General features: G+C 38.0%; 4 protein-coding genes across 12 annotated transcripts in view; 1 reads left to right on the forward strand and 3 right to left on the reverse strand.

Moving 5' to 3' along the window:
* Positions 1-11,139, forward strand: part of LOC118281794 (huntingtin-interacting protein 1) — a 39,404-nt gene extending 28,265 nt beyond the window's left edge. For 5 of the 9 annotated variants that reach the window (XM_050701876.1, XM_050701870.1, XM_050701887.1 and 2 more), the window contains 18 exons: positions 93-213; positions 402-509; positions 748-863; positions 1,202-1,298; positions 1,561-1,624; positions 1,787-1,896; positions 2,047-2,147; positions 2,238-2,646; positions 2,922-3,950; positions 4,033-4,395; positions 4,830-4,980; positions 5,190-5,344; positions 5,670-5,790; positions 6,057-6,283; positions 6,753-6,994; positions 7,855-8,084; positions 8,539-8,696; positions 9,768-11,139. In XM_050701876.1, the coding sequence (XP_050557833.1) occupies positions 93-213; positions 402-509; positions 748-863; positions 1,202-1,298; positions 1,561-1,624; positions 1,787-1,896; positions 2,047-2,147; positions 2,238-2,646; positions 2,922-3,950; positions 4,033-4,395; positions 4,830-4,980; positions 5,190-5,344; positions 5,670-5,790; positions 6,057-6,283; positions 6,753-6,994; positions 7,855-8,084; positions 8,539-8,696; positions 9,768-9,797 (3,832 nt within the window). In that variant the 3' untranslated portion in view covers positions 9,798-11,139. The remainder of the gene's footprint in view (positions 1-92; positions 214-401; positions 510-747; positions 864-1,201; positions 1,299-1,560; positions 1,625-1,786; positions 1,897-2,046; positions 2,148-2,237; positions 2,647-2,921; positions 3,951-4,032; positions 4,396-4,829; positions 4,981-5,189; positions 5,345-5,669; positions 5,791-6,056; positions 6,284-6,752; positions 6,995-7,854; positions 8,085-8,538; positions 8,697-9,767) is intronic. The other 4 variants (XM_050701898.1, XM_050701911.1, XM_050701917.1 and 1 more) reach the window with 4 other exon arrangements.
* A 710-nt stretch (positions 11,140-11,849) lies between these two features.
* LOC118281797 (cold shock domain-containing protein CG9705) lies at positions 11,850-14,217 on the reverse strand. Its single transcript, XM_035602524.2, has 3 exons — positions 13,997-14,217; positions 13,789-13,911; positions 11,850-13,060 (listed from the first exon to the last, which is right to left on the reverse strand). The coding sequence occupies exons 1-3, from the start codon at positions 14,101-14,103 to the stop codon at positions 12,904-12,906; spliced, it is 387 nt and encodes a 128-aa protein (XP_035458417.1). The 5' UTR covers positions 14,104-14,217; the 3' UTR covers positions 11,850-12,903.
* Positions 14,218-15,015: 798 nt separating this feature from the next.
* The window catches only part of LOC118281786 (uncharacterized), a 31,214-nt gene continuing 18,879 nt past the window's right edge, over positions 15,016-27,350 (reverse strand). Inside the window, exons 15-21 of the mRNA XM_050699543.1 lie at positions 20,924-21,073; positions 20,404-20,536; positions 18,109-18,275; positions 17,615-17,797; positions 16,701-16,888; positions 16,274-16,430; positions 15,016-15,940 (exon numbers count right to left, since the gene is read on the reverse strand). Of these exons, the coding sequence (XP_050555500.1) occupies positions 15,851-15,940; positions 16,274-16,430; positions 16,701-16,888; positions 17,615-17,797; positions 18,109-18,275; positions 20,404-20,536; positions 20,924-21,073 (1,068 nt within the window). The 3' untranslated portion in view covers positions 15,016-15,850. The remainder of the gene's footprint in view (positions 15,941-16,273; positions 16,431-16,700; positions 16,889-17,614; positions 17,798-18,108; positions 18,276-20,403; positions 20,537-20,923; positions 21,074-27,350) is intronic.
* LOC118269448 (uncharacterized) lies at positions 21,922-23,995 on the reverse strand. Its single transcript, XM_050701981.1, has one exon. It carries the CDS (start codon positions 23,966-23,968, stop codon positions 22,298-22,300), a length of 1,671 nt encoding a protein of 556 aa, XP_050557938.1. The 5' UTR covers positions 23,969-23,995; the 3' UTR covers positions 21,922-22,297.

The following is a 27,350-nucleotide window of genomic DNA, read 5'->3' on the forward strand; positions in this document are numbered from 1 at the left end:
TATATACTTTTATTCTAAGACACTATTTACTGACATAAACTTATCGGCTGAAAAAAGGGAAATATAATGTTAAGTATGAAAATTGTTTTCAGATTCCGACAACAGTTTAAGAAGTTGAGCTCGTTCTACAAGCACGCCAGCAGTCTCCAATACTACAGGAACCTCCTCACGCTGCCCGTCCTCCCTTCCAACCCACCTAACTTCTTGCAACAGGTACAAACAATACCAATTTCTTTGCCGCGTTCTAAAATAATAATAATTAACCTTATAAACAAGGAAACGTACCGAAGCGTTTTGGAGAATTTCGGATAATAATTAATTTTGGCAATTTTAATTGGCATTAGTCTATTTGTTGACCCAAAATATCTAGTTTAATTCTATTTTAATGTTTTTATTTGCAGTCTGACTTCGGTACATACGTGACTCCAGTAGTTACCATCCCAGAGCCGCCGCCAGACGAGATCGACTCCGTTGGTTCCCTCATCGACACCTCAGATACTATGAGTCAGGTAAATCATACAACTGAAACCTCTGCATCTGGTCTCTGTCAAATTTGTAATCTTTTTGTTACTTTGAAACCAGTTGGAAGTTACCTTATACATCTTTTCATACATCCCTTTAAGCCTTTCATTGCCAACAAAAAACTGTTAAAGGCTATTTCTCCACTAGTGTCGGACAACGTTGTCCGACATGGCGTCTAATGTGTTAATTTTATCTCTTTTAATACTTATTTTTGTGTATAAACAGGCAACTATGGACAATCTAGAAGACTTCGACCGTCCCTCGCCGTCTCCACAGCCCGACCCAATCGTAGAACGCGACCGACTCATCGACCACTTGCAAAACGAACTCAAGAGGATGAGGTACGTACGTGCATGAGGAAAGTTAATTAATTACTGCTTCACTCCTATTGATCATAATTTGTTATGTTTTATAGTCTATATATAGCCTTCTTCGGAATACAAAAAGAACCTCGGAGCTACCGGGGCTACGGCTTAAAAAGCAGGAGGAGGAACGGGGTGGTTTTTAATCAATAAGAGTCTGACACTCCTTCACGCCTTGCCCAAGACGGGAGAAGTAATTGGATGATTTTCGCCCCTTAACAAAAAACAAAAATAATGTTTCTATTTCAACTAATAGTTTTGCAGTTTGTTTTAATGTTATCCGCAACTTATGTATGCCATTTACGATTGTATTACAGGTCGGAAGTGTCACAGTTGGTTCAAGAAAGAAACACAATGATAGGATCTATGAGGGAGCACTGTTCACGTATTGAAAGCCAACTGCATAATGCCAAGGTAACTAAATAACTTTGTTTTCTACACACTAGCGAATTAAAATATCCTTAACAGGAACAAAAGTGTAATAGAATTTTAACTTTATAGCAAAGTAAATCAACGGAATTGCCTGTTGACGTAAACTGTTCGAGAATGCTCGATTAGGATCAAGCTACACCGGGGCTCATATTCTTTGACTCATTAGGGTAGCTTAGTATGGTGATATCTGTGCTTAGAAAATGTGTCATTGTAAAAATGTACAATGACTAAATGTTATTTACAGGTAGAATTAGAAGAAGAAAAACATAAAGCGGAAATATTGGCTGTACAAACACCAGAAATTAAACGTAAGTAGACACTGGATTGGATATTATAAAGAAGTAAAAATACGTATAACCTCGCTAGACACAAGCATAGATTTCAAAATAAACAGATTTTACAGTACACTTTAGATGCTTTAATGTCTCTATATGTCTTCATAGAATAATATTATGTGTGTCTGATTATAGAAAAACTGACGGAAACCGAAGAGAAAGCCAAAGTGACAGATGAGAAGTTCCAGAAGTTAAAAGGAGCGTACACACAGCTTAGGGAAGAACACATTACTTTAATAAGACAGGTTAGTATCTATAAACAAAATCTACTTCCAGCTTCAAACCGCAGTTATATGAAAACGACAGAAATAATATTTTTAGAACCCTCCATTTAAGAGGAAAAAAGCCTTTGTTAGTACACAGAATAATGCAATAGAGTTGTTTTTCGTTTGCAGAAAGCGGAGGTGGACAAATTGTCAGCCAGTCTACGGGCGGCCGCCGCGCAACATGAGAGTGCCAAGCTAGCGCTGCAGCAACAACTTAATGATAGGAACAAGTAAGGAAACTATTTTTAAGGGCATATCTTAAATAGTAGGCTTACAACTTTGCTATACTGATCATTGGGTATATATTTATTTCCTCACAGAGATGTTGAACTACTCCAACAAAGTGCGTCATCAAGCGAAGAAATTGAAGCTTACAAATCAGAGATTTTAAGTCTCAGAACTGAACTCGAACAGTCCAGACAGAAAGAACTGGAGTTAGAAACGTTAAAAGCTTCCATGGAGGCTCTAGAAATAGAACACAACACAGCAACAAAAGAACAAGAAGAAAAACTAACAACTGTCACCAATGAATTGAAGGAAACTACAGAAACTTTAGAGAAAATCAAACAAGAGAAGGAAGAGAGAGAAGTAGAGTTGAGTAGAGTTAAAGAAGAGTTGGTAGGATTACGGGAGAGCAGTGGAGAGGAGTATAAAAAGGTAGTAGAAGAAAAGGAGGCGGCGTTGAAACAGGTAGCGGAGTTGCAGCAACAGCATTTACAAGAAAAGGAGGTCAGTATTGTATATATTGTACATACGCATGTAGTATCTGTGTAGGAATGTAGATAGTAGATAGTTGCTTGCTAGTGAGGTATCTATATATGTCTGCATGAACTATTCATGTCTTAACATGTTACGTTGATGATCCTACTAACCCAATAAAACCTGTAAGGTAGTCCTTAAACTTTACTATTTCAAACCGCGTATCTCCATAATCAAATCTTAAGAGAACTAATTAATAAGATTTTAGCTATAACAACCAATTCATGTTAGTTTGATTTTAATAGGAAATAAGAGAATTAAATACTGAATGCGAGAAATTGAGACTTGAAATGGCGACTAAAAGTCTTGAGTTCGATAATAATATTAGTGAAAAAGAATCCAAAATTAAGGAAAGTTTAGATGAACTAGAAAAGTTGCGTGTCGAGTTGGAAAGTACTAAAACTGATTATGAAAGTAAAATAAATGATAATGCTACTGAGATGTCTAAGCTTCAAGAAAGAATTGATGAGCTGGTTCAGTACCAAGTCTCAGCCGAAACTCTGAAAGCAGAACTGGCTAAAGATGGAAATGAACTAAGTATAAAAGTAAAAGAACTATTACAAGAAAAAGAAGAAATACAATCTAGTCTTCAAGAAAAGCTGACAGAAATTTCTAGTCTTGAAACTAAGCTAAAAGATTTAGAGGAAACTAAGAATCAAGAAGTAATGGAACTCAAAGACGAAATACAGAAGACTATTGATGAAAAGAATACAGAATTAGAACGTCTACAAGCCGAGCTTGAAGAGAAATCAGAGTTCGGCCAAAGACAACTATCTGAAACCGAAAGTTTATCTAAAAATATTCTTGAACTCGAAGCAACTATAAAATACACTAACATTCAATTACAGGAACAAAAGGCGTCATACGAAAACCAACTAAAGGATTGCAACTGTGAAATAACAATTCTAAAAGAAAAGCTACAAACAGTAACTGAGAGTAAAGACGAAATCATTGCTAACATGAAGATCATGGTAGCTGAGAAAGATGGCCAGGTTATAGCACTAAACGTTGAAGTCACTCAGTTAGCCGACGAGAATACTAGACTCAAGGATGAATTAAACGAAACACAGGCAGAGTTAGAAATCGGAAGAAATGAGTTTTTGACGTTGAGAGAAGAACACGAAAATATCGTGAACATGAATGAAAACAATTTAATCATCAAAAATCAAGAATTGAGAGACTTGCACGACAAAATAAATGAACTTACAGCGCAGAAAACCGAAGTAGAACAAGAAAAAGTAAAAATATCAAATGAGATGAACTTGGAGAAAGAGGTTTGTGTTACGCATTTATGTGTGGTTTCATGTGGCGTCCCACAACTTAATTTATGCTTTAATCAATTATGTCTTTAATTAGGTATTAGAAAGCAAAATATTGGAACTGACGGTTACTCATGATAACTTGATCAAAACTCACGAGGAGGAGAAATCCGAGAAAGAAGCTCAAGTGACTGAACTGAACAATGAAATAAGCAATCTGAAGTCAGAGTTTGAGCAGTTCAAGGATGAAAAAGAGAACGAGATCCATTCATTGAACGATAAAATACAAAGCCAAGAAGCTAGTTTCAATGAACAAGTTGCTTTGAAGGACGCAACTATAGCTGAGGCCGAGTCAAATATACAAAAGCTGAAGGATGACTTGGAAGAATTACAGCAGCAAAAATTGAAAGAGAAGGAAGATATGGATAACATAATGTCTGAGAGAGAACGCGAGAGACAGGTTAGGAACACAGTGCCGTTGAGTGAAATGTGTGTCGACATCACTGAGTTTGGACACCTAGTTTATGTGGTGGCGGGTCATTGCGTGTGTGTTTGTTGTACGACAATATCTATAGACAATGTATCGAATAAACTCTGGGGAAACACCTTGTGGTTGAGGTCATTTCTGATATTCTACTCAGCAATTTTGAAACTTTAATTTAGAAATAGATTTTGTTATTCTATTAGTAATTTAGTTTTCTTGAAACACGTATTTTGTATTGTAGTGTTCACTGTTTTTCTTTGGCTGTACTATAAGCATGTAACGATATCTAAAGTGCATGTTTTCTTTCCTCTATATCTACGCAACCTGCCGCGCTGTGCATGGGTTCCTTTCGGACTGCGCTCTTGGACTCGCTTGGAACCTTGGAACTTACTTCTTCTATGGTGGTATAGTTGTTGGAGACTAGGCTAGGCCACGCGGAGAGTAAGAGATTGAATGCCGAGTGTGAATTACAGGATTTGTTGCAACACAATACTGTGCTCGAAGCCGACTTAGCGGCTTTGAAAAGACAACTGGAAGAGGCGCAGAAGGCGTTGCAAAACCGTTAGTATTCAGTTCTCCTTTTTTTAACCTTTATAGGTATGCTTCTTCTCGCTTATACTTATTTCCATTTTACAGATTTGTCTGTCAGTATTTTTGCTGTTTAGATAATAAAGTCTTCATGAGACCGAGACTTAGTATATTGCTATTTGTATCCCTTGTTCACTAACGTGCTATTGGATTTTAATAATGATAATGTTGTTGGGTGACAGAGACAACGCGGCTAGTAACGTGCGCGGGTGAGGTAGCGCTCGAGGTTGCCAATGGAGCGCTGGAGTCCTTCGAGAATGGGCAGGCGGGCGACACCGTCACCGCGGCCGCTGACCTCGCTGCTAAAGCCTTGGACGAGCTGGCCAGGCACATTGAAGTAAGTACGATTATGTATTTTCTTATTATCTAATGGAATCTAAATTCCATAAGATTGTTTTTATTGTTTGGTAGTTAATTCCTTAGTGTCTAGTGTTCAAATAAAAACTCGTAACTTAAATACTTGAAAGTGTTATACTAGTGTGGCGAAATGGCAAACCTCCTTGTGTTGAGGAGGCCCAAAGTCCAGCATTAGACTATAATGGACTGATGATGATGATGTACTATTATTATTTTTAGAATTATGTAATATTAGTAAAATAAAGGTGATACTCGTATAGCATGTTACCACAGGTTTGTATATGTTACTTGTGTTTGTTCACCAGGTCTCCGGTAACGAGGAGTCGGTGTTGAAGTCTGCGATGTTCGCAGCGCACAACACGGCGCAACTGTCTGCGTACGTCGCCGATGTGAGCAACGTGTCCACTGATATAGCTCTAGCTGAAAGTAAGTATAATGCGTTATAAGTCGCTAGTTGGAAACCTAAATGTTATCCTATTAAACAGTATTAATCATCGAAAATAAGACTGTATCACACCAACAGAAATACGAGTAGACATTTAAGAGTGTTTACAAAGACAAAATTCATGGAAATTACGTACTAAACCGATTTTAATGAAACTTGGTACTCATTACAACTATTTCGGTAAACGCTCTTCATATCTAAAGTAAATGTATTTTAAAAAGAGATATAATATGAAATTTTCTTCCAGAACTAAACACCGAATGCCGATCAATGTTGATGGCGACGAAGGAATGCTTAGAATCTATAAAGGGTGGTAGTATAGTGGGCTCGCATTGCTCCGACGCGCGGAGTCGCGTGCGCAGCCTGATGACGTCAGCCGCCGCCGCCGACCGCCTCAACAGCGGCGCCAGGAGCGTCGACGACGAACTCGCCGATATGGACAAAGCTATTGAAGAGGCGGCCTCGCAGATTGAGGTTGGTCCACTGTCGTTTAAGCTAATTTTACGATTTTATGTGTCTATATCTACGGTGTTTAGGTCGGAAATTTTGAATATCATTTATCTTTCTTTATATGTGCTTCCAATCAACAGTAATTGAAGTAATACTCTAGATTAGTTCTGTCCGATTTCCATTAAATGTATCTTTCTCGAGAATGATTATAGTGAGGTTATCCAAACCTTAACCACCAACAAGTACAGTGAGTGAAATATTCTTAAAAATACTTAAGTTACCCTTTATTTCGTATAGAAGTTGTAACCATCACTATAAAAACCTTTACTTCTTTAGCCTCTCTATAATATCTAAATCAACTTTCCTCTATTCCACCTAATACACTTTCTCCCCATCACCCAAAACCACGAAGGCCGTCTTTGTAATTTCGCATCATCATGAAGAATATCAGCATGAATAATCAACATCACTAACAACATCTTCCAATCCACAGAACATGCTAGCAGCGACTCGCGCCGGCAGTTCGGGAGTCAAACTCGAAGTCAACGGCAAGATCCTGGACGCGTGCACCACTTTGATGGGAGCCGTGAAGATCCTCGTGCAGGACGCTCGCAAACTGCAGAATGAACTGGGCGACCCCAAGACTAGGCAGAAAATGTACCGAAAGAACCCGCAGTGGTCTGAAGGGTTGATCTCAGCGGCTAAAGCTGTTGTATTCGCTGCTAAACTGCTAGTGTATGTATCTTCACTTGTGTGCTACTTATTTTATTATATTGTTGGTCTATAATCCTAAGTGACGGATGTTTCAGATGTTGTTAAAGTTATAATGTGTTCGTCGTTTTCTTACAATATTAGTTTTCAATTTTATTAAAATTAAGGAAATCTGGTAAGATCAGTTGCGTTACGTGTATCCTGGTATATTATGTATGATACACTCGTATCTGTTTCTGTAGCAATTGCTTGAAACCACTATTGTGTTAATGAATTTAATTCTTTAATATTAGTTTCTTACTCTTCTTACTGGTTTGGTAGTTTCTTCTACTTTTTAGTTTCTATTAGGCATTTTTGACTATCTATTGGCTAATATACCACGATTATGCAAGAAATAAACAGATAATGCAATAATCAAAGCTTGTTAGCCCCTTACGCAACCACCTATTGACATAATATTCTCACGCTATTGCAAGATTTTTACGAGTTAGTAGATTTGTATTTGACTTACCTGTCATGTTCGGAATCAAGTTACATTGGTAAAAGGTGAGTTGTTTTGTGGTGGAAACTTAATTCTTGTAATTTGACTCGGTAATACAATATGTAAAATTGAATTCCGTTGTTTAGTGTTTATTATGTAACTCTAACTTTCTAAATATATCTCTCTTGTCAATTTATTAATATAAGACTTATGGTCCAAATAATATCTATCTGTATCTCTTAACGGATAGAAAATTTACATCAGATTCACACAAGATGTATCAAGTTCCTATTTATAGTAAGCAGTTAAAACAGTTTGAGAATGGATATTATATGACGTGTAACAGTTTGAAAATAAAAAAAAAAACAATAAAAACAATAAGATGTTAATTATATTAAAACAGGACGTCAGCAGACGAGGCAGTGGGTGCATCGGGGCAGGTGGAGGGCGTGTCTGCGGCGGCGCACGAGGTGGCGGGCAGCACGGCGCAACTAGTGGCGGCGTCCAGGGCCCGCGCCCCGCCCGAGTCGCCCGCGCTGGCCAGACTCACGCAGGCCAGCCGGGCCGTCGCCTCCGCCACCGGAGCCCTCGTCGCCGCCGTCAAGGCTGGCTCAGCTCTTGTGCTCGAACAAGGTAATCTAATTAGTATTAAATTTTAAATACACAAAACAAAAGTGTGATAAGTTTTCGTACAGTTCTATGGTTTTGGTTTTCATTTGTGTTGAATGTGGCCCTTTTCTCAATACCACTTCTACTAAAATTGTTATTATGCTATCTTTCTTTTAATCTCCTGTTCTTTTATATTTCCATAATATTTGAACTCCAATCCTATTTGAGAAATGGTTGCATTTTATATTTTATATAAACTAGAGCAATTGTCTTCTGCCTTTCACAAACCGTTTAACATAATACCACAAGCTTTGACCGTTTATAATAAAAAGGATAGGTGTTGACCTGAATAGGCTCACCACCTATTACGTGAACTTTCAATATAAATTGTGAAAAATGTGTGTACATTGTATAGCGACGTAAACTAAGGATTGACGTTGCATTGACCTCAACTAAATAATATTAATTTATTAAACAGAGGCTCTAGACACGTCTGCCCTGTCCCTGACGGCGACCCGTCGCCTGGAGATGGAGAGTAAGGTCCGGTCGCTGAAGCTGGAGACGGCGCTGGACGCCGAGCGCGCGCGACTGGCCGCGCTGCGGAAGAGGCACTACCAGCTCGCGCAACTAGAAGAGGTTCGTATGTCAAGTAACTACAGTATTTTGAACCTTATTCCTGGGGCCTTAGTCTGCTATTACAATTGTGTCAGAATGGTCGATCACTGAACAGTGCGAGAGGGACGGAGCTATGTAGGTAGTATAGCTCCGTCCCTCTTGCACTCTTGCAGACTAAGGCCCCTGGACTTGGATTTGACTGCACGGTGGACGGCGCGTAACGTGCAGCGGCTTCGATTCCCGCACGGAGCAACTCTTTGTGTGATCTACAAATTGTTGTTTCGGATCTGGGTGTCATGTGTATGTGAATTTCTTTCGATACATGAGAAAATCCTAGTGTGGGGGAATGTTTATTTAAAAAAAAAACCGTATTTCCTTACTTTGTGTAAAGTTTATTTCTTAGTGTTGTTAAGGTTGATTTAAGACCTTTATTGTGTTGTTTGTTTGTTAATTAATATCAATGGATAGTTCGGACATAGATATTGAGAATTTATTACGTAACGTATTAGAACCTTAAATTAATGGAGGCCGCCATAGAATAATAATATAAAACATTCTGAGAAAAGGATAGGTACCTACGGGACATTCTTAAGTGGCATGCTATGACAAGTTTCAGATTTGTACATAACTCGAAATAAGTCACGTAGATAAAGATTTTAATCTAAACAAGTACGAATAAGGCACCTACTGCAACAAAGAGATCATTAATCATTTAAATTAATATATTTTCCTTGTAGATAGTACAAAGATAGCGATGATTTTATCTTGTTTCTTGCAACTTCAGATTGCAATACTACGTTTCAAACCTATGTTCAAGTTGTTTGTGTGTAATTATTATTACTTTGCTTTTTGTTTAAACGTTGCCCCAACACTAGGATTCCCTGTCGTCTCCTCTTGTAACGTGGGTGCGTTTACAAACATAATTTAAATAACATCAAATATAATTTAATGACTGCACAAACTGACCTATTCACTGATAGCCCCTACAGGAAGTTATAATTTTAATATTTTCAGCTCTACACAAGTAGGTGCCTGATTATATATGTGTATCAGTTTCCTTTAGCCTTTATAAACAATATATTTCTTTTACAGAACGGAAACGTGGAAAACGGCAAGGATTGATTGTTTCCTAAAGGTTACGAATGAAAACGACCAACAACAGTTCGATGGTTAACTACAAGTTTTATTAAACTATCATTACCACGGTCCCGTTAATTCTTTTTGAAGACATTTTGTACTTGCATTTTTATATACATTATATTATACAACGAATTTTTTACATCTTGCTTGCCGATTGCTCAGTGTAGTCAGTTTAGTGACGAGCGAACGTCTTCCCGGCGGACGACAATCAGTAATAATGATAATTATACAATTTACACTGTAACTAATAGCATTTTAATCAAATAATTCACTACTAGGCGCTTATTAGCCGACTACATAATAACTAATGTAATACCCACGATAATGTCTATATACATACGTATTTTTGTTATAATTAATTAGAATACATACAAGGAATTTCCTTTTCGGAAGTAAATCAATGAAAATATACCAAAAAAAATTACAAAATTATTTTTAGCAGCATGATATAATTTTCGTCTTTTGGCCAAAGTAATAAAAGATTTCCTTGTCCTCTGTATCCCAATTGTGCACATTCGCTCTTAACCGAGTCACAAAGTCAAATAAATTGAATTGTTCGTAATAAGAGTAAGTTAAAAGAAAAAAATACTTCGAACGCATTTTATTGCTCAAAAAATCAATCTTAACGCCATTGTTTTACGGTCGATTAACCTCTGAACGCTCCATCGCCAAGAGGATATACATGATTGATAACAATTAACTGAATCGATACTAATGTTCATAGAATTGATAGGTTGTAGTATTGTAATACCTTAGTGTGTTTAGAAAAGGACTGAGGCGCGCGTTAGGCTCGACAAGCCTTTAAACTGTACTGATCCCCACGATGGTTGAGTCTGCATAATCCCGAGACTTTAAGCTTTAAGCAACAAGACTAAGGATCACCCACTGGATAAGCTCTATCTACCAGTAATAAGGTTCACATTTGTTTGATACAAGTGCATTAACTGGAACTTATCTATAGATGGCAAAAATGTGAATTGTCTATGTACCTTTATGTATAGATGTTTTATTATTACTAATTTAATTGTTAATTTACACAATCGTGTGTTATGAGACGCCCATTGTTTACGAGTAGCCAAGCGTGTCATCCACTCCGATAGCCGATACTATTTCTATAGATTAAGTACCTACGTAAGCGTGTGATCACAATAATATGAAGCCCCTAGAATATCACACTAATATTAGCTGTTATTGTAAGTGTAATTTCATATAAATGTACTATTGAATTGATACCTACGTTCAGATTCGCCTGCACGGCTCGTTTGTATTATTTATTCCTTACGTTTTACATTTACTAATAAATTATACACATGTGACACAAATACCTGATTCGTTTTATTTCTAAACCTGTTTCAAGTTATGTTCAAGTAAGGTCAAAGTCTATATTCAGCCAACTCAATGAAAGGCATAAATAAATAATTCCCTGCTGAGGACTGAGGATAAGGGCGTGTACGTACTCACGAGTAAAGGGCGCATGGGTAGTAAAATTATAAGGTATTGTAACTTGATATATTGCATTAGAATATGCAATATCTATAAGTACTTACTGCTTGTAGGATACGTAGTAAACGATTTTAGCAAACTCAGATATGTATGCATTAGTAAAAAAAAGATTAAACTTAGATAATACGTGTATCTTCTGACTAGTGATACATTTGAATGACAAAATGAGAATTTTCGAATATTTTCTTGTAGAACGTGTGGACCAGCCTTAAGTCACCTGACACTGCCACCAACGAGGACAAGGTTAAATGAATTAAGATCGAAGTTTATTTAATGTCCACGTTTATCTTGGATAAATTCCATTGCTCCGTTGGAAACTAACAAACATGGAAGAATCGATATTTATGAGTTATACGAAGAAAGTCGGCAATTTTTGCTCGTCATAAAATATGATTAGTAGTAGGTACTTACATTTTTATTACTACTAAAGTTAGAACAAAATCGAAACATAAGTGTTATCAGATTAGGTGCTTATCGATAGGTATCACTTTCCCTGGTAAAAATGATATGAGTACAATAAAACAAAGTAACTGCTTCCACATAATTCCATATATTCGCTGTATATTATCTAATACTGCTAGAAACTAAACACAAAAAGCATGGCAAACACGTTGATTACACAGTTTAATAAAATACTTCCTGCAACAGGCTTGGGACAACACAGATACAAAATAGAAATATTTAATTATACAACAAAATAATAAACAAACAGATTTACCCAACACAAGGAGAATACTTTAGTTTCATGGAATGGTAGTTCATAACTTGCAACATTTTTTGCACTTAAATACAATAACATACAAATAAAGTAAGTAATAAAAAGAAAGAGTCAAAATGAGATTATGCATAATCCAACAATGTGGTAAACAAAACAATCCTACACATAGGTCGCACACATCACTAACCAGTGGCACTTTGTATTTGTGCAATATTACATGCTATCATTAGCTATACATACTCAATACAATGATGCTTAAGTACAGAACAATACGTGAGATATTAAAATTAGGCCAATTATGTCGATGTTCCAATTATAACCTCTATCATACAACGGTTAAACTACATTTTGGTGCAAGAAGCCATTATCCATTCACTGTGTGAAATACATCTGTTATCAAAATCTTAAGACGATGGTAAAACCTTCGAAAATTTAGCACCACATGTTGGCTTCTCACTATATTTAAATACTGAATTCGTTTTGCAATTACTATACAAATGCGAATACTACAACCTTGGTCATTTCATGGCAATGTTTAAAATTAAATGAGCACTTTTTGAGTAGAATTAGTTGATTTTGGTTTAGTTCAATAGACTGATTGTGATATAGACGTGTAGAATTGACAAAGTTGCATTCGATTCTACTGATATTCACTTAACAGGACACAATACTTATACATATATATAAATATAGTGTACATAGAGTAATAGTAATACAATACTAGAAAGTAAAAAATACAACATGCATAACACACATTAATGGCGAGAGACGACAGGTAAGATATGACACTACAGAGAGATTTAGGGGGCAAGAGGACCTTGCAAATGATATTCAAGAGTTTGAGGTACGAGTGACGGAGGGATAATTTTACAGTGGGGGAGGCTCATCCCACTTGACATGCTTCTCTGGTGTGAGGTGGACGATACGAACATGGACAGCTTGGTTCTTCTCAAACTTGGGGGGAATTGGACAGAGTCGGTATATTACTTCGTCGCCTGGTAATGGAACAAATTCACCTTCAATACTGCAAAACAAAAAAAATTGTATAACATAGTAACTTCTCAGTACCAGTCAGTCAGATCTTCTCACTGGGCTATTGTTTATGAAAACAATATATCACATAATGTTACCAATAAAAATGTTATTTGAATCTTGAAATGATGAACCATATAAAAATGTAGGACAAATAAAAACAATCATTGTTAAACCAGTTTGACTAAATCTTGGTAAAAAAAACAAGTTCTTTTTTTCTAATGTTACTCATATCAACAACAAAGACAAACAAAGAACACCTACATTTGACCTCTAAATGTGCTAAAACAAACTGCCTAAATGTATAAAACAATAATTTATCTGTTATCAGCTACAATACTGGTTGGTAGCAACAAGCATGTGTGAGTAATATTAATAAAATTATGTTCAAAACTTCAGCCTGATGTATGTTGTTTGTGTTTCAAGAGCCAATTTTTTTTTTCTATTGTCATCATTCATCATGTTCATAAACAATGTCTGGTTTTGAAAAACCATTAAATTGTTTATATCTTGTAGGATGAAAAAGATAAATATATTATGGTTACTGAGTACTTTTTTAGAAAAGATTTATAATCTGGGTTATATTAATCGTAACAGATTCTAATTGGATGACTAATAAATTAGAGGATGAAATAAATTGAAGATCAAAATATTTGAACTGAATCTACTTAGAAATTAATTGCTGAAATTAGTTCTCATTTCAATAAAAAGGATACTTACTCAGAGATGTGGACAAAAATATCTTCGCCACCTCTTTCTGGGGTAACAAATCCGTGTCCTTTTGCTCGGCAAAACGACTTGATTTTCCCACTCTCTATAGGATTTCCTAGGGCCCTTTCTGACCTATAGTAACACAGAAATTATTGAGACTTTTTCTTTCTACATTAATTCACAATTTAGGGAAATACGTAGTGACACAGAAACTTACGTCGACGCTGTTCGGTTCCGCCTTGTAATTATGGGACTCGGCAGTTGTAGATGTGTGTTTGATTTATTAGGCGAATCATCACTGTTAAACCCGTAATCATTAGACATGATTACAGATCACAATACTGTTTCCCAGAAATAAATTTGAAAATGATAAACAAGAGGAACTTCGCAAGAAGGAAGCAAAACAAAATGTCAGTCGTTTAGGGAAATGTCAAGACTGTCAGATAGTGCTCAAAGAAAAACTGACAGTTTAAGTTAATGTTCAGAAATGATATAGATTTATTCAAGGATTCATAAAAAAATAAAAAAATTGTCGGGTGTTGTCTAGCATGGGCGCTAGGCAGCAGCAGGCAACCGAATTCACTTGCACAAAAGATACCAAAAAAGTGTTATCAATTTCTGCGTTTTATCTAGAGGTCGTACCTAAAAATAAACAAAATTTTGAACTGCCCCAGACGTACACCCCCTGAAAAGGTATTTAATGAATAAAGTGATGAGCACGGTTGGAGTGACATCGCCTGAAGTGGGCTCACTTACAACTAAGAAAAACAATGTAAGTAGAATATAATATTGGTCATGGAAAAGATCAATCTAGCGTAAATGTTTTTATGCCAGATGGCCGTAAAACATGAGAATTTTTTGTTTATTTGAATTAATGTAGCTATTGAAAACCATCTTTAAAAGCTATTACATGGGACTTATAACACAAATGGTGAAAAGAGGGTGTACATTGTACAACGGCATTTCGTGCCGTAATTTGCACTTCTGTCTTCCTTAAAACCCCTTCGGATATAAAAGGCGTGACGTTGTGTTGAGAACCCTCTTCTTTCAGTTTAGTAGCAGTCTTGAAATTATTCTTATTTTTTACCAAGAAAGTACTCCACTACCTTATTGGTAGCAAGTGTGAGTATCGAACAAGAGGTCTTAGGGTAGATTATAAGATTCCCAGGTTGAGTAAAGTATTGTAGGATTATTTTGATTTTATATAAATAAATTAGGTAAAATTAAAATACGAAAAAAGCTAGGTATTCAGTTTTTATTTTAAAACTTCTACTGTACATTCATGTATTTATTATTGTGTAACGTCACATTTTTATTTCTAATTGTAATATACATTTTTAATCGAAAAATTGTAAGCAGACGTTCATATTTAGTCAAGTAATATAACATTATTACAATAATGTAACCTATATAATAATAATATTCTACGTGTGTTTCCACATTAATAGTTTACTACATATAACATTAAATTTTTATCACAAAGTTCACTCATAAAATTATCACATTATTGTTAAAACAACAATCACATAAATAATGATACTTACGAGTATTTTATTTTCACATAGATCAAATACTAAGTACATAGTAATATATTATATGCATGTAAGTGAAACATTTACACTACTTGATGCAAGTTCTAAATGCAGAACAGGGGCCTATATATATTACAATTGTGTCAGAATGGTCGATCACTGAGCAGTGCAAGAGAGACGGAGCTATGTAGGTTGTATAACTCCGTCCCTCTCGCACTGCTCAATGATCGACCGTTCTGACACAATTGTAATAGCAGACTAAGGCCCCTGGTTGATGTCCTTTCTCAATAGATTTTTTAATCATAAAATTGAAAATTCATCGATAGCACTTCTAAATTAGTGACCAAATTCTACTACATTCATTGCCAAGACTTACAGCCCTGGAGCAGGATTACATCTTTACTTTTTAAGTTGACCCCAAATAACCAGATTTTACAGTAGATTTTGTGCTACTTTTAACATCTAAAAACCGATATTTTATTGTATGCAACCCTTAAATTTAACGTTTTTAAAAACTATTATTAAGAATGGCATAACATTTATTTTTCAATCATCATATCAGGGCACATCCTTTGTTCAGCCGGCAGGGGCAACTTGATCCTTGGCACCCTTATTCCTTCCCAGTCGCCCTGGAAAATAGACCATGTTTCAATATCAATAATGCACATATTCTATTATAACTTTATCGCATAATGACAGGTTGTTCCAGGTTTGGTTCACACCGCATCAACATTTTTTTCTGTGCGAGATCACACACCTATAACACTACACAGTAGCTGATTAATGATTAAAAATATATATGTGGATAAAACCACAGAAAACTGGTGGAAGTTTTATTAAGACACCCTAAATGTAGTATCGAGTGGTACATGGTAAGAGCACAATTCCCAAAAGCCCGAAAACGGTTGCTTAACATCAGATGAATGGTTTGCCGACCTATCCCATAAAAAATGCTCTCCTACCTGGAATCGACTGCCATCAGATTTGTTGCACTGCATGGATATCGGAGAGTCGGTGTAGAGGGCGTGCAGAGAGCTGGCGCGCAGCTGTGTCCAGGGTTTGATGGCCAGGTAGTTGTTGCGGGGGGACGCTGTGTACGAGATCGACATGTTGTCCCATCTGGAACAAAACATGCAGAACTTAAGAATTTTTTGTCAAAAGACCCATTAGTAGAATGATTGAGAGACTCAAGAGTCAGTTTTGTCCTCCTAAGGAAAAAATAGACCAGTTCTTTTTCTATTAAGGTGTTTACGCTAGATGAAAAGCAGTTACTGTAAGCTTATGGATGCAGAGCTAAAGATGCCGCTGGCGCATCGTCAAACACATCCACGCTGTTTTTTTGTAAATGAAGAAACATGATCACTTATTATTTTATATAACTTATCTTACCGTTTCTCAAACTTGAAGTAACTTTCAAGGGCAGCGTTAGAGACAGCACTCTTGCAGACCTCGAGCTGTGTGGCGGGGTAGTAGTGTAAGTAGTTGACACACATCTCGTCCGTGATGGCGTGCCCGCCGATTGTAGCGTTATCCTTCTCCTCCGTATTGTAAATACAAGTTGTTTCTAGATAGTCTCCCTGGGTAAATAATAATGTGTATTAAAACATGAAAGGATTAGCCGCAGAAAGCTCTGCATAGAGAGAATGGAAGAAGGGTAGGGATGCCATGGCCCTGTAATAGGACCATGGCTAAATATAAATAATAAAAATATGAAAAGTACTTTTTCGCTTAAATTATTTAGATTTCAATTATGTTTGACGGCTTACTCGCCATATCTTGAGAACTCGTCTCTCGCGCAATGCTGCTCACGACTATGAACCCTGGTGTGACTTGAAACTAGTCAAGTTACCACCAAAAAGTTTGTGAATAAAGTCGTAAAATATACTTAATTGATTGAATATCATCACGGGACTTACATTAACGGAATATTTAGATTTTTTATAATTTGAATATTTATTGAAGTTAAGTTAAGTTTCTTCTGCCGAGCAAGGGGTCTCGGGTTCGATTCCCGGGTCGGGCGAAGTATTACTGGGCTTTTTTCGGTTTTTCGAAAATTTCTCAGTGGTAGCACGGAGTCTGGAAATGTGCCCGGTATATGGCAATAGGCTCACCACCTATTACATGGGACTCACAATATAAATTGTGAAAAGTGGGTGTACACCACTGTGTACACCACTGCATTGCAATGCCACTGCATTACGTGCCATAATGTGCACTTCTGCCTACCCCTTCGGGGATTAAAAAGGCGTGACGATATGTATGTATATGTAAGTTAAGTTTCGCCATAAGTTAATTATTCTTACCGGGAGAACATTAACAGGTCTATGTAGAATTCTGATCTCCTGGAAGTGTGTGGAGTAGTGTATGTCCCTGTTGAGGTAGGGCAGTTCTACCCCTTGCCGGGAGTGCCTGGTCCAGACCGCCACTCCTGTCAAGTGCGTGTGTAACTGACTGCCGAAGACCACTATACCGTCTGGTGGTAGACCCTAGAATGGAAAATATAGTTAAAGGTTCAAATAAGCTAAGTAAATTCTAGTATCTAGAACCCTAAAATATTATTTTTAAGTTCTTGGAATTCCTATTTCTCATATTATGAGTGCAGTGCTCTTTGCTTTTTTTACGTATCCTTATAAATATTAGTCAAAGCTTGTATTTAGCACAAAGACAGAAAATACCTTGGGAAAGAGTAGGTATATTTATATAGTAGAGCCATTTTATCATCTATTAGCATTTTGTTTCATACCACGCTGCGGGTGAGAAGTTACTAAGAATCCAAGAAATACATTGGGTTACTTACCACGCCCGTGCACTGTGGAATACAATATCCAGTCAAAGGGAACGCTTTCTGCCTTCCAGGAATAGCCATTTTGTCCGTATACTCCAACCCGAGTTCCATGATAGCCGCATCGTACTTACGTCTCTGGCCGGATATGTGGAGAATTATTCCTGAACTGTCCACCCAGTCTGGAAATAGAAGAGAGATGCTGCTGGTGAGGAGAGTTTTTGTTGGTACTTTATTTGGTCGTAATTAATTGTCACCCTTGCTACTTCGATACCCTTAGTACGAGCAGTGCCGGCGTAAGGGCCACTGATACCCCGGGCGAAAATATTGTGGCGCCCACTTGAGGCAAGCAATATCAAGTGTTAGTTTTTTGCGGATCCCATCGGCGGCGGCATGGGCGCCCCCCAGAATTTGTCGCCCTGGGCCATCGGCCCATCACGCCCTCCCTAACGCCGGCACTGAGTACGAGTTTGCTTTACGTTTAAAGTAATGAAGCGAGAGCGCGTTCAGCGCTCTGATTGGTTGGTTTATTTGAGCCGGCAAATCAGAGCGCCGAACGGGTTCACGAGTTAGACTTGTGGCTTGTGTTTTTAGTCTAATATAGTGCGACTACTAAGCAAGGAATCCAGGGTACCATTTTTGAGACATTGCTGGGACTTTTTCGATTAAACTTCACCCGATATAGGTTGCCCGTTTTACATATTATGTAAGTCTCTACGTACCTACACTTATAATGGTTATCTATACATATAATAAAATCGTAGAAAAGTGCTGTCTGCATTGAAAATAAAAATAAAAAAAATAGCAGGGGTTATTGTTATGTCGACGTCGAACCCAAAAATGTAATTAACTTTTTTTTGTCCGTTTGTCTGTATGTCTGTTTGTCTGTTTGTCTGTGCGTCTATGCACGCTAATCTCAAAAACGGCTGATCCGAATTGGATGCGGTTTTCACGAATATATTGTGGTAGGCTTCAATTAACATTTAGTGTTTGTTTCATGTCAATCGGTTCATAAATAAAAAAGTTATGTCAAATTAAAGAATCACGTCGAACACTATTCTATGCTTATACCATTAATCTCCGCAACTATTTGACGGATTTGGTTGAAATTTGGTACAGTTATAGTTTAGAACCTTAGAAAGGACATAGGATAGTTTTTATTTCAAAAATCTTTAGTTTAAGTCCGTTTTTAAACTATTTTTTCAATGCCCTAAGTGAGTATACATCTATTAAATTCAAACGCAGAGCTCATTATGTTGATTTTTGAAGAGTTCCCTGGAATATCTTCTACATCTCATTTTTGAAGAGATTCCGCGAGATCGGGAACTATGTGGTTAAAACCAAAAGGAGATTGACCAATTTGTATGGGACTTTGGCTATTTTTGAAAAAGCAGTTCGGCTAATAATATAATTATGTTTGATTTAATAGTTCATATCAGTAAGAATGAAGATACAAACTTAGTTTTGTATCCAGATTTATATTTAGTTTTTTTTTTACATTTTATTGAAGCTGTTTATGCATGAAATAAAACATTTTTTTTTAATTCTTTATTAATCTGATTCAAATGTAATTAAAATATGGTCTAGCAACTGGGCAGGTGGATTAATATTTTCCTGGTACCTTGCCCAGCTCAAAAACCAAATAATAGTCATTATATGTGCACAGCAATCTACTGTTCTTCGGCCCACCATGCAGTTGCAGCAATATTGTTTTATGGCTGCCCTCCCTTCAGTGTTATTCTCATATAATATATGTATATACAAAATATGTTTTTCTACTAATGTGTCTACTATGTATTTTCCCACGCAATAAACTGCAGTTGACTGAATGGAGCGGGAAACCTTCCAGTAGGCTGGTGGCAGTATTTCTGCATAATTCAATCGTATAGGAACCATCGCCTCTTATGTGTTAGCCATAGTAGGTAGTAGTAGTGAAGAATCAGAATCCATTGAAGACTTAGAAAAACAACACTCACAATGCAAAAGAACAAAGCGAATAATATCTGTCATTTTGACGAAAAACACAACAGATTGACAGCACTGAAGTCAAATTCAAAGTCAACTGACTTGGTTATCATAACAAATACTAAAATAAATGTGATTTTTTATACTGCTAATTGATACAAAGTTAATAGGACATTTACTAAAATATAAATAAAATTATTGGTAAATTACATTTTTGTTGAGCAGCCTGTTCAAAAATAGCCAGTTTTGGACAATCTCCTTTGCCGGAAGTCACTATTCCACGCGAACGAAGTCGCGGGCAAAAGCTAGTTTTACAATAAAATAACGTTTGAATATAAAACGTACCTTTCCTCAGTTCCGGATTATTGTAGTGTACTTCAAGCATGATGTATTTGTTTGCTTTAGGTCCTCCGAGAGGCAGGCCGGCCTCCTTCGGATACACGAAGGGTGGAGCTCCCATTGCCCAGGCAGCTTTTACCTAAAAAAATAGAAGTAGGTTTTACTAATAATAATTGCTTAAGTGACCGTAAACGTAACTATGGGCCAAGAGATTTGGATTTGATATAGAGCCGAGTATACATTTACCCTTATTCTATCCATTTTTAAATATTCCATAATAGCTTGATATCTGGGGCTTAGTCTGCTATTACAATTGTGTCAGAATGCGCAGTGCGAGAGGGACGGAGCTATGAAGGTTGTATAGCTCCGTCCCTCTCGCACTGCTCAGTGACACAATTGTAATAGCAGACTAAGGCCCCTGGTAATATGGACCAGAATGTACAGCAACTCTTGCCCCTTCTTTCACTAAAATCTATCAAAGATGTTTTTTAAACAGCCAAATTAGTTGTGTAAGTGGTCTTCTTACCTTGGAACAAGTCTTGGTGATTTCTGGTCGGTTCGAGGCGAAGCAGTTGCCTTCATACAGCGGTATCTCCTTGTCAGGGTCTGCGTCGCAATAGAACACTTCCATATGGTGGACCAGACCTTCGTTGCCTTTTGTGATAGTGGATTCGAACTACAATAAAGAACAAATATTGCGAAACTTAAATCACAACCTAAGTAAACAGAGTTGAATTTCGTTTTGTGGTATACTTTTCGTGAGACATACTGAATTAATTATTGTGTTTATTGGTTTACTCATGTACCTAACTGTTTGATGTTGAACTCAACTAATTTCAAGTCATGACAGGAGCTTATAATCACGAAAAGCATTAGATACCTACTACGTGAATCATGGTCCTTTGATTATTTAAAATTAAAATTTGAAAGAACATTCACAGTCAAAAGTATCTCAAACTGGTACAAGAAACATAGCAATACCCGTATCTTTTTATAACTTCCATGCATTAGGTTTGTCGCTGACAACCATCTAAATTCTAAAGGTCACAGAAACATTAGAACACGCATGCCAGGATACAAATTCAATCATTCACGATCTTTTTTTATCATTATTTTGTTCATCGTAAGTCACAGACATCATAGGACATAAATAGGCGTTTCTATTCAATTTGTAATGTAATTTCTGTACGTACGGATGGTATGGAAACGCCATTCTATTTCAGTGGTTCGGAACAAAAAGATTACCTTGTATCTGATTTTATATTCTACTAGCAAACCCTGCGAACTCCGTTTCGCCACCTGCTCTTTTCTCGTTTTTTTTTTAATTTGCTTTGCTATAAACATCACGGAACCCGTTACCTTTCCATCGAATGCAAAACCGTGGAAATCGGTCCGTGCGTTCTGGAGTTATAGCGTCAGGAAGGAAAACCCGACTTATTTTTATATAATAGATTAGATGTGTGATTTTTTAAAAGGTTTCCTAAAATATATGCTTTTATATATTTAATACTACAAAGCTGAACGGTAAAGTTCGTGCTGCTAGATATTTCGGGTGCTAAATGATAAGGCTGAGCTAAGATTCAGAGTTCGTTTATTCCGACACTTTACGCTAATTAATGCTAATAATGATAATGAGTGCTACAAGTATGCCGATCGATCGCGCACTGACTCGTGTAGCTCACGCTTTTCCGCTGGTGCGGCCGCGCGACCTACTTGAGTCAAGACTGCTGATGATGATGTGTTCGATGAGTATCGAACATGCTCCCGAGGGGAAGATATGGGAGAGATGAGATGAGATGATTACACAATTAAGGGGGTTAGTAGTACATGGGTGAACCAGTATTTGTTTATGCTAAATGAAGGTTAATACAATGCTGAATGTTCTTATCCTAAGTGATAGCTAATCCCTATCTAGATCTACTGTAAAGACCGATTGTCTTTTACTGATAGGTGATGTTGATTTGTCTCTTGCGTACCGTAAACTAGACCACCGTTTGGTCACACAAACACTGGGCCCTTGCTCGGGCACGGGTGATTTACGCGCACTATCACTAACACTCACACTGCTGGTAGGCGCCGCCCGCGGCGCGGCCGGCTCGCTTGGAGCCTGGGGGTCACGCGCGGGTGCGGGTGAGGCTTGCTTGCCTCGCCACCACAGGAATACCAGGAACGCTACGACTGCGACGACTGCTGCTAGCAATACGTATGATATGGCATAGTGATGTATATCATGCGTAGTTAATGTTCCTTCTTCTAAAGCTGCTTTCTTCATAGCGGCTATCTGATCGCCGAGACGAGTTAGTGTGTCGTTGATCTGTGCATCCTCTGTTGTTATTTCGAGAAGCGGTAGCGTAATATTGACCAAATGATGGTGTTGTATTGGAGCTATATTCGCTAATAATAGGTCAGGTTTTAAGGTCAGCTTGTTTTCCTGCTGATATGAATAAAGTGTTATGTCACGGCCCTTAGCTATGCATTCTTTATCGAGTTGAATGAGCCCGGCCTTGCTGACGCGGCGTGTTCGGGTTTCATTGTCACATATGATTGTAAATGAGTAGGTATCGCATGCGAAATACAAATAAGACGATAGGTCGTGTAATTGTAACCACATATTCTTGCAGGTTTCTTTCTTAGGCTGGCAGATACCTATTTGTTCGGTTTGACAGAAGTTTTCTTCTGGACCCAGTCGCTTGATTGGACCTCGTAACTGACAGATATAATCTTCATCCTGATAGGTGCAGGTTTGAAGATCGTCGTTCTTTACTTCGATAAAGGAGTCCCTCATCAGATTAGTTGCTATGTAATCTGTGAGGGGAATAATGCTGATCATGTCCTTTCCCACCTGGAGAGGAACAGGTATTAAGCGGTACAGTTGGAAACTGTCTCTGCTAATGAGTGGTACGGAGATCTCAAATATGAAGTACTCCTTACTTATTCTCGCCTTGATGTTTAGGTGCTTGTAGATTTTGTATAAATCGGACTGGATGTTGTTGATGGGTAAAGTAAGTTCTTTTGATATTTGACCGGAAATGATTTGAAGTTCGTTGCTGAGCTGCTCTGGAGTAAGTAGATGTATGTTAATTTTACTATGATAAATATCCGCTAAGGTGTCGATTAAAGTATCTTGGACACGCTTTAAGTTGTGTATCATGTTTGTCGTAGCCATGGCTGCGAGAGTGAATTCTTGTATCATTGATGTACTTTCACCTTGCAATTGTATTTGCTTAGTGGCTTGATCTAATTGGTTTAGATGTCTATTTATGAGCTTATACTGAGTGTCAATAGTCTTCTCAGTTCGTTTCAGAACATTATACTCAGCTTCTACTACTGACGTTTGGTTTTTCCAAAGCTGTAATAGGTGCTTTTCGTTGCTATTTATAATCTCAATATCACGGTGGTATTTATCAGCGAAACTTTGGTCGAGTACTCCAAATAATGTATTGGCTATGGAGCCGACCGCGTTGACAAGGCCGCGGCGTGTTCTTGCCCGAGTGCCGAAATGCTGATTTAGCAGCAGCTGATTGTGATATTGGAGCTCGTTATAATCGTGCTGCACTTGTAATAAAATCATGTTACAATGGCTAGGCTCTTGGATTTGTTCACATGTCTGCTTTAGGTATTTAATGAAGGTGTCCGCGGCTTTATCACCTTGCCAATAAGGTTGCATGTTGTAGTAGGATACAATTTTCCATTGATCCCGTATTAGATTTAATTTACCTACTGGGTCGTAGTATAAGGATTGATTACCGCTAAATTGGGTAATGTGGATCGATGCTTCGCTGCTGCTCAAAATGTTGATAAAAATAATAGTGACAAAACGATGTTGACGAAATTATGATGCTTTCTCGTACTTGCTTGTGTTTCGTCCTTTGTGATCGTGGGTTTGGCCTTTTTAGTCTGCGCTTCAGCTTCCTTTTCTTCGTCCTCTTGCTCGATTGGTAAGACTGACAATTTGATAATAGGTCGCTTTATTAAACCGTTTTTCGTCTTTAATGTCACAACCCTTACAAACCCGTCCTTCCCTTGGTGTAACTCGACGACTCTCCCCACTGGCCATTTTCCAGAAGGAAAATTATCATCGTGGATGGTCACCATATTACCGATCTTGATGTTGCTTTTTGGCTTTAGCCACTTGCTGCGAACAGATAATTGGCTAAGATATTCAGTTTTCCACCTCCTCCAAAGGTCTTGGAAAATCTTGTTCATTAGGTGCCATCTAGTCCTAGCGTCACTGGCTGTTTCAATAACGGTTAGACCTGCTCTACCGGTTAGGAAGTGCGCGGGTGTTAAGAAATCTAAATCGTCTATGTCTTCGGATATCGGACATAGTGGTCTAGAGTTGAGACCCGCTTCTATTTGCGCTAAAATGGTGCTATATTCTTCAAACGTCAATGCTTGGTCCGCTACAACTCGTTTGAGGTGTTGCTTAAGACTTCGTATTGATCGTTCCCATAATCCTCCCGCACTAGGCCAGGAAGGGCAATTCCAGTGCCATTCTATATCCATTTCCGCAATCTCCTTATAAAATGAGTCACTGAAAACTTGTTTCAGCTGCTCGTACTCCTCCTGCATTACTTTGTTAGCTCCCACAAAGTTAGTGCCGTTGTCCGAGTACACATGTTTCGGGGCTCCTCGTCGTGCTGACATTCTCCTCAATGCTGCGATAAAGGAAGTGCTGGTCAAGTCCGACACCAATTCTATGTGCACGGCCTTCGTGACCATGCAGATGAACAAAGCCACGTATCCTTTCGTTGTTTTTATTCCACGCCCTTTATTTGCCTTCACAGATATGAAGCCCGTGTAGTCTACACCTGTGTGATAAAACGCTGGAGCTGGGTTGGTGCGGAAACTAGGTAGATCTCCCATAATCTGCTGTAGCTTCCTAGGTTCTTGTTTCCTACAAGTAACACATCTATGAAGTTGCGTTTTGACGGCTCGGTTTCCTTTGATTATCCAATACTTTTGTCTAAGAAAAGACATAGTAAGCCGAGCTCCGCCGTGAAATGTGAGCTCATGGGCTTGCGCGATGAGAAGCTCAGTCAGTCGACTGTTGTATGGAATGATGATTGGATGCTTCATTTCTATGCTTATGTTGGCCTGCCTGAGTCTTCCCTTTGCTCTAAGGATCCCGTCTTGATCTAAGTATGGATTAAGGTTGAGTAGCTTGCTATCAGATTTAACTTCCTGGTTTTGTAATAAGCGTTCAATATCTGTTTTAAATTCAGCGCGCTGTACGTTTTTTATTATTATAAGTTTTGCTGATCTAAGCTCGTGTAAAGTGAGATGCTTTGTTTTTTGTTTACTAACGACAGGTGTCAATGCCCGCCGTACCCAGGCTAAAATGCGTGTTGTTTTTGTAAACGAGCTGTAGCGATGTAATAGATCGTCGACTATGCTGCTATCTGTAATAGGATTCTGAACTATGTTTACATGCTTTTTTATCTCTTCGTCAGTAGTATACTTCGTTTGACCCGTAGGTTTGAAGTGCGATGAAGATAAGAAGGTAGGTCCTTGCCACCACAATTCGTGTTCTAGCAATTGTGAGGTCGTCAGGCCTCTACTAGCTGCATCCGCTGGGTTTTCTTTGGTGTTAATATAATGCCAAGTGTTTGGTGGCATAATGCTAGCAATTTTCTTCACCCTGTTCGCTACGAAAGGCTTCCAGCGCTCCGGGGATCCTTGAATCCAGCTAAGGGAAACCTTAGAATCGCTCCAGCCGTATATATCCACGGCCAAGCTGTTGATGCTTTTGACGATTTTAGACATGAGTTTTGTAAGTAGTTCGGCCGCACATAATTCTAACCTAGGTAGCGATACAGCCTTGCTAGAGGGCACTAACCGCGTTTTTGCTGCTACTAGCACTACTGATGTAGAGTTATTTGATACGATTCGTGCGTATACTACACAGGCGAAGGCTTGAATTGATGCGTCACAAAACCCATGTAATTCTATGACGTCATGCTCTTTGCTTTGTAACCATCGAGGAATGTGAAACTGATTTAATAGCTTTAAATCTCTCTTCAAATTAATCCATTGTTCTTTGATTTTATTAGAAACTTCGTCGCTCCACTGGACCTCAGAAACTTGCCATACTTGCTGGAATAAAATCTTCATCTTTGTGGTTAGGGGCGCTAACCATCCCAAAGGGTCGAAAATCTTAGAGATTTCGGATAAAAGCATTCTTTTGGTCAGGTTTGCTGTTTCTGTGCTGTTTGAGTCATATTTGAAGATGAATTCGTCCTCGGTTGAGTTCCATTGTAGCCCCAAAGTTTTTGATGAGCTTTCAGTTTTGAATGTAAAGACTGCTGGCTGTTTGTCGGCAGTTTGCTCAACTGTTTCAAGCAATCTTTTATCGTTTGAGGACCACTTTCTTAGTGAAAATCCGCCGCTTTTTAGGCATGCGGTTACTTCCGTAATCCTCCGCTTTCCTTCTTTGATGCTATGCGCTCCCGATACCCAATCATCCATATAGAGCTCTTCCTGGATGCATTTAGCTGCTCTGGGATAGTTTTGCTGCTCATCTAACGCTAGTTTTCGCAGAGTCATCATTGTCAGGAATGGTGCTGCTTTAGTTCCATACGTTATGGTTGTTAATTTATAATTTCTTATAGGCTGATCCGGACTTTGTCGCCATACGATTTGTTGCAGGCTTTGGTCCTGCTCGTCGACTAAAATCATACGGAAGCATTTTTCAATATCAGCTGTGAATGCGAAACGATATTGCCTCCACTTCAGGATAAGCTCCAACAGGTCTAACTGGAGGTTTGGACCCCTGTACATGAGATCGTTAAGGGTGTGGCCTGAAGTAGTTTTAGACGATGCGTTGAATACTACGCGCAACTTTGTTGTGCTAGATTCTGCTCTTTGTACCGCATGGTGAGGAAGGAAACATTCTATTTCCGTCTTCTGTTTGCTGTTAGGAGTCGCTAACTTCATATGTTGCAGCTGCTCAT

This window comes from Spodoptera frugiperda, chromosome 2 (genome assembly GCF_023101765.2).
Source record: "Spodoptera frugiperda isolate SF20-4 chromosome 2, AGI-APGP_CSIRO_Sfru_2.0, whole genome shotgun sequence".
Lineage (NCBI taxonomy): Eukaryota > Metazoa > Arthropoda > Insecta > Lepidoptera > Noctuidae > Spodoptera > Spodoptera frugiperda.

Excerpts from the sequence above, each read along its gene's own strand:
- LOC118281797 (XM_035602524.2), bottom strand. The coding sequence starts at position 14,103 with ATGTCTAATGATTACGGGTTTAACAGTGATGATTCGCCTAATAAATCA. Across the intron at positions 13,912-13,996 it reads CGGAACCGAACAGCGTCGAC|GTCAGAAAGGGCCCTAGGAA; the intron begins GTAAGTTTCTGT and ends GTGTTACTATAG. Across the intron at positions 13,061-13,788 it reads ATTTTTGTCCACATCTCTGA|TATTGAAGGTGAATTTGTTC; the intron begins GTAAGTATCCTT and ends TTTGTTTTGCAG.
- LOC118269448 (XM_050701981.1), bottom strand. The coding sequence starts at position 23,968 with ATGATTTTATTACAAGTGCAGCACGATTATAACGAGCTCCAATATCAC.